The sequence below is a fragment of the Drosophila albomicans genome, unplaced genomic scaffold (assembly GCF_009650485.2).
Source record: "Drosophila albomicans strain 15112-1751.03 unplaced genomic scaffold, ASM965048v2 utg000349l_pilon, whole genome shotgun sequence".
NCBI lineage: Eukaryota > Metazoa > Arthropoda > Insecta > Diptera > Drosophilidae > Drosophila > Drosophila albomicans.
In genome coordinates this window covers 7,111-13,314 of record NW_026263627.1, presented here as the reverse complement: position 1 = coordinate 13,314, position 6,204 = coordinate 7,111, and the positions used below count along the sequence as shown (strand labels likewise).

Genomic DNA, 6,204 nt, shown 5'->3' with positions numbered 1-6,204 from the left:
TCCTAACTCTACAAACTAGGTTTTGGCGTAGGACTTGGTATCCACCCATGTAAAACACAATTTCAATGAAGGAAGCAAGAGAAGCCTCGGAAAAGGAACCGATCTAACGTTGACGACCATAGCAAAGCGTAAAAAAGGACATGATTTGAGAGTATGCACCTGGAACGTACGAACATTGTACAGAGACCTGGTGCTGCTCAACAACTAGCAGATACCCTCAAAAAATGCAGGGCTGACATCACTGCTATCCAGGAGATGCGATGGATAGGACAAGGCTGCATAAAGAAGAAGAACTGTGACATATACTACAGCTGCCACCCAGAACGGCATGAATTTGGTTGTGGCTTCGTCGTAGGTGCCAGGCTGCGGGCGCCGAGTCTCTCACTTTCGGTCAACAAACGAGAGAATTGCAACGATTCGGATTACTGCCAAATTCCTTAACATCAGCCTGATATATGCGCACATGCCCAACGGAGGAAAAGGACGATGCCCACCAAGGACGCTTTCTATGCGGAGCTGGACCGAGCTTATGGCCGCTGTCCTTCCATGACATTAAAATTCTCCTCGGGGATTTTAATGCCAAGGTAGGACGAGAAGATATCTTTGTGCAACCGTCGGGCGATTTAGTCTACATGAGACCACCTCGAGCAATGGTCTCAGGCCTTGCAGCTGCGCATAATATGAGAGTTCGTAGTACCGGATTCCGTCATTTGGACATCCATAAGGCATCTGGCTCTCTCCCGATCGACTGACCAGAAATCAGATCGATCATGTTGTGATCGATGCAAGGCACGCTTCTAACCAGTGTTGCCATTTTAGCTAATTTATTGCTAGATTTAGCTATTTTGAAACTGCAAAAGCTATTAGATTTTGTGATATGCTATTAGCTAGAAATCTAGCAATTTTTTTCAATGCTTCGGCTACTTTTGGCACTTTTTAAAAAGTTCCGATAGCTCTTTTACCGATAGGATGTATTTTGAGGCTTACTCATCTAAATTATAGTTCGATTCTGTTTATAGTTCATGTGCGAACTTAGTTCGTTCACTCATTAGCTAAATACAAATTGTGAAATTGTGAAACTGTGAAGCAGTGCGCCAGTTTAGCAATTTAGTTGCTTTAGTTTATTTGTAACTTTTTTTTTTAAATGCTATTAGCTACAAATTTGGCAATTTTTTATTTCTCTGTTGGCAATTTTAGCTATTTTACTTAAGTCCTTTTTATTATGTATTCCTTTTGTCATTCACTGCAAAAATTGCGATTAACAGTTTTGCAATGAAATCGGGGCTTGTATTTAACCAAGTGGTTCGATTATATGAGCTACTTGAGTTCACTGACTTGAAAAGTTAACTGCGTTTCAAGAGTAATATTTGCCCCCAAAGTGTTACCAAAATCATAAAAATACGAAATCTTGTTTTTTTATTTTTAATTTCAAGATTTTATTCTTAAATGAATTAAAAATGTACAAACTTGATGAATAATGTCATTTAAAATATTTAGCAATTTTGTTGGCTATTTTTTGTATAATTTTGGCAATTTATAGCAATTTTTTTTCTGAAATCCAGCAATTTTTGCTCTAGAGATTCTGGCAACACTGCTTCTAACATACTCGACGTGCGATCCTGTCGGGGTCCCAACATCGACTCCGACCATTATCTTGTTGCAGCTAAGATTCGCACACGATTATGTGTGGCGAAGATTGCACGTCGAAGTGCATTAAGAAGGCTGGACATCGGAAAGCTGCAATCACAACAGGCGAAGAATGCATTCTCCACTCACGTCTCGGGGTTATTAAGCCGAGCACCTTCAATACCTGAAGACATAAGCGATATGTGGGCGCTCATATCTCACTCTCTGCGAGCTTTCGGCAGAAGAAGTGCTTGGACTCCAGCGTCCTCTAACAAGGAATCCATGGTACGATCAGGAGTGTCATGACGCAACAGCTGCAAAGGACGCCGCCTACAGAAGAACACTGCAGGCTGGGGCGACACGAGCTATGGATGTCTACAGGTTGAGAAGAAGATACGAAAAACGCCTTTTCAGACGCAAGAAGAAAGAGCAGGAAAGGCGAGAGTGTGAGAGCATAGAGAGCAGCAGATGCAGAAATGAAGCACGTAACTTCTACCAGAGGGTCAAGCGTCTGACCCAAGGATTTAAGACTGGTGCAGTGGCGTGCAGGGACGATGATGGAAATCTTGTCACAGAAGCAGAGGTCGTGCTGAAGTTATGGAGGGATCACTTCTCGAGTCTGTTATCTGGCTCAAGCACAGACTCTGAAGACTATGATCCACGAACCCCAATCTATGGCACTGATATTGAAGTGCAATCCCAAGTCATATTGAAGTCAAGGATGCAATCCAACGGCTTAAAAAACAACAAGTCTGCAGGTGCTGACGGCCTGCCGGCAGAATTGTTTAAGGCAGCTGGTGATGATATGTTGGTAGGGAGCATGCACCAACTAATCAGTAAGATATGGCTCACGGAGAGCATGCCCGAAGATTGGAACCTCAGCATGAATCTGACCCATCCTGAAGAAGGGTGATGCCGCGTTGCGCACCAACTACCGCGGAATTAGTCTTCTTCCAGTTGCATACAAGGTCCTAAAGAGCGTATTGTGTGAAAGACTGAAACCCCATGCTGAAGCACTGATTGGACCTTATCAGTGCGGGTTCAGGCCTGGCAAGTCCACCGTGACCAGATTTTCACCTTGCGCCAAATCCTGGAGAAGTCTTACGAAAACCAGATCGACACGTACCACCTCTTCGTCGACTACAAAGCCGCATTTGATAGCCCCCGGCGAGATCGCCTATATGCCGCCATGTCTGAACTTGGTATACCACCAAAGCTGACTAGACTTTGCAGAATGACATTGAGCAACACCATCAGCTCTGTCAAGGTAGGATGTGGCCAATCCGAAACCTTTACTACCAAGTGTGGCCTCAGACAAGGTGACTCGCTGTCTTGTATACTCTTCAATATTTTAATGGAGAGTATTATAAGAAAGGCTGGTGTACATCGGACGGGCACGATATTAACCAACAGATGTGTCCAGCTCCTTGGTTACGCTGATGATATTGATATCATTGGCCGCACCAAGCCGTGATGTCACAGGAGCTTTCGGGCTATTGAAAAGGAATCAGCGAAAGTAGGACTAGCGGTGAATATGGAGAAAACAAAGTTTATGGTGTGCTCTAGCAGAGAATCGCGGCGTCTTGATTCTCAGCTGACTGCAGAAAAACTATAGCTTTTGGTCCGTCAAGGAGTTTATTTACCTAGGCACTGCTATAACAAGTACAAATGATGTCAGTCTGGAGATTAAGCGGAGAATAACACTTGCCAACAGGTGTTACTTTGGGCTCAGTAGGCAGTTCAATAGTAGAGCTCTCTCTCGACGCACAAAAACCACACTCTACAAGACGCTCATTCTTCCAGTACTCCTATATGGTGCGGAGTGCTGGACTGTGACGCAGTTAGATGCGGCTGCTCTTGGAGTGTTCGAGAGGAAAATTCTTCGTAAAATCTTTGGTCCAATCTGCGTGGACGCTGTTATCGCATCAGATATAACCACGAGCTGTATGAGCTGTACGGTGATGTTGACGTGGCCAGTCGAGTGAAATCTCAAAGACTTCGCTGGCTGGGCCACGTTGCCCGTATGGATGAAGACGCTCCGGCTCGTAAGGTGTTTGATGCGGTGATTGTTGGGACACGAAGGAGAGGACGACCCCGAACGCGTTGGCAAGACCAGGTGATGGAAACCCTGTCCACACTTGGTGTTACCAACTGGCGAAGGCGCGCTCAGGACAGGGACGCGTGGAGGCACATTGCGCTTCAGGCTGAGACCCGATAAAAGGATTGTAATGGCCATATAATAATAATAATTTTAGATCAATCACTTGCGTTTAACAACAATTAGAGTCCACCCGGAGGCGCCATGAAAAATAACAAGAGTTTTTATGATATTAAATATTTCCGCTTTATTCGCGAACACAAAGAGTAGACTTAATTGTTGTTGGTACGACGAAAACGAAACGAAAAAATAACTTATAGAGTGATGACGCGCTGATGAGTTCTTGATTTCAACTGTCTTTATAATTCTATGCTAAGTTACATTAAGCCTAACTTAACTAGAGCGGCGAAGCGAGGCGAATTCGCTCAGAGAGCAACAAACGAAAGCTTTATTGCGCTCTCGCTTCGCCCTAATTCTAACAACTTCATTTGGTACTTCATGCTCTTAACTACTTTGAAGGCACACTTAATAAAATAAAATACTAACCAAAATACGGTTACAACTACCACAAATGATGTTGCCAACTTGCTTAAAAATAATTGCATGGCCTATTTTTGGATGAAATAAGATATGAATTGAACGGATGCGAACTGTTTACTGGAATCACATATACTCCGAAAAACTTTATTTCTATTAGCCAACAGGACTGTTGTGGTGGCGCGGATAATTCAAGATTTCCCTTTCCCGAAATTGAATAAAAACACTCGCGGTTTATAGTTACTAATATATATATATTTTAAACTTGTTGGGTTGTTAGTTATAAAACGCACAAATAATGAGTTATAGGGGGTGACCGCTAGTCAACAATAGTAGATCTATACTGGAGAGGCAAAATGCCGGCGGCATTTTGCAGATCTAGCGCCGATCCCTTGCAAAGCTCGGCTCTGCGGTGGAGAGTTGTCGGAGAGAGAGAAGTTGAAAGCACTGGATCTTGAGCGAAAAGCATCGAGTGCTTTTTGGTCGGCGGAACGGAGAGTGTGCCACTCACCTACAATGCTCTCGCATCGAGGACGCAAGGACATTTCAGCTTTTCTATACCACTAAAAATGCTAATGAGATTCGCTGAAGTTCATAAAAAAGTTATATTAAATTCTAAACATGAACTCATTCTCTTGCTAGCTGCGAATACGAATGATATGCTTATAAAAACAGTCGGAGGTAAAAAATAAATTACAGAACATTAGTTGGTAAGTACCCCACATTGTTCCAAGCGACACTACTAAAATTAAAATGTTCAATGTAGTTAAAAGAGGTGCTACACTTCCACTTTCATTTCGCAGCTGGGATTGTTATATAAATCCCTCGTTGGTGCATGGGACTCATCATGTATGGAACGTAAAGCTAGCTGCAAATAGAGAACGTCCACTGTTTGCAGTCATTGCGTTTACATTAAATGGAAATCTAATTACAAACAATTTGAAAGTCTATCCAAATGAAGATTTAAATGAAAAATTCAATGAAAATCGGTTTGCTGTCTTTTATGATATGTACGTGAGATTACAAGAGAGTTACTACAACCGGGAGCCTGGTGCACTTTTATCACCACTGGACTTCAAGTCAAAGACTCCTATTGTTGTCGTTAATCTCTTATATCAAAACGAGTCAGTCAAATCAGTGCTAATTGATGTTAAAATTTCAACTGAAAACAAATTTGGGAGGATACCCGGCAGGACAATATCAGGATAGATAGAGTGGGTGTGTCTTGGAGCGCAACGACGCCATGCAGACTCCTTCAGCGCCCATGCGAGTGATGGAGAGGCCCAAGGCCCCTGGCAACGACTCGCTGATGCGGCTTACTGGACAACACGGATCCAACTCGCGCTTCGAAAGCCGCAGTCCCCATGTGTAGCCTGACCGCCGCAGTGGGGAGTATGCTCACTCCTTTGCACTGGAAAGTGCCGTCTGCGGGAGCTAGGCACGGGCCGGGAGCGTGGGTGAGTGGGCCTGTGGATGCCGGCCTGGTGGATGCCGGCATGGAAAACGTTGACACGGGACGTCCTTGGTGGTTCTTCTCTGGAGGGTGCCGGGTGGTCGCGTCGGCTCCTGGGCTGGTGCGAGGTTGTGCCGGGAGGCACGGAAACCCCACGCGGAGTGACCGGTGCCATCGGTGCAGAGGAAGACTGCGTCTCCGTCCGGGATCGTTCGACGGACAGTCGAGCTGAAAGAGGCTCTAAGGGAGGTCCTGTCACAGGATCAATCGTATAGGTTTCGGTCGACGGACAGTCGAGCCGAAGGTGTTGGAACCGATTTTGAATGGGGGCCTAACAAAGGCTTGCGTTTAGAGGATCGTTCGACGGACAGTCGAACCGAAGAAGGATCAGAGTGGGGTCCCGTCACAGGACCAATCTTAGGGGTTCGTTCGACGGACAGTCGAGCCGAAAAAACTGAAATAGATTTGGAGGGGGGTCCTGTCACAGGAC

At 44.9% G+C, this 6,204-nt stretch overlaps 1 protein-coding gene across 1 annotated transcript; it reads left to right on the top strand.

The window, feature by feature from the left end:
* The first annotated feature begins 455 nt into the window (after positions 1-455).
* Positions 456-3,100, top strand: LOC127566314 (uncharacterized). The gene is made up of 3 exons (XM_052008345.1): positions 456-584; positions 1,859-2,535; positions 2,641-3,100. Exons 1-3 carry the CDS (start codon positions 456-458, stop codon positions 3,098-3,100), a joined length of 1,266 nt encoding a protein of 421 aa, XP_051864305.1.
* The last annotated feature ends 3,104 nt before the right edge of the window (positions 3,101-6,204 follow it).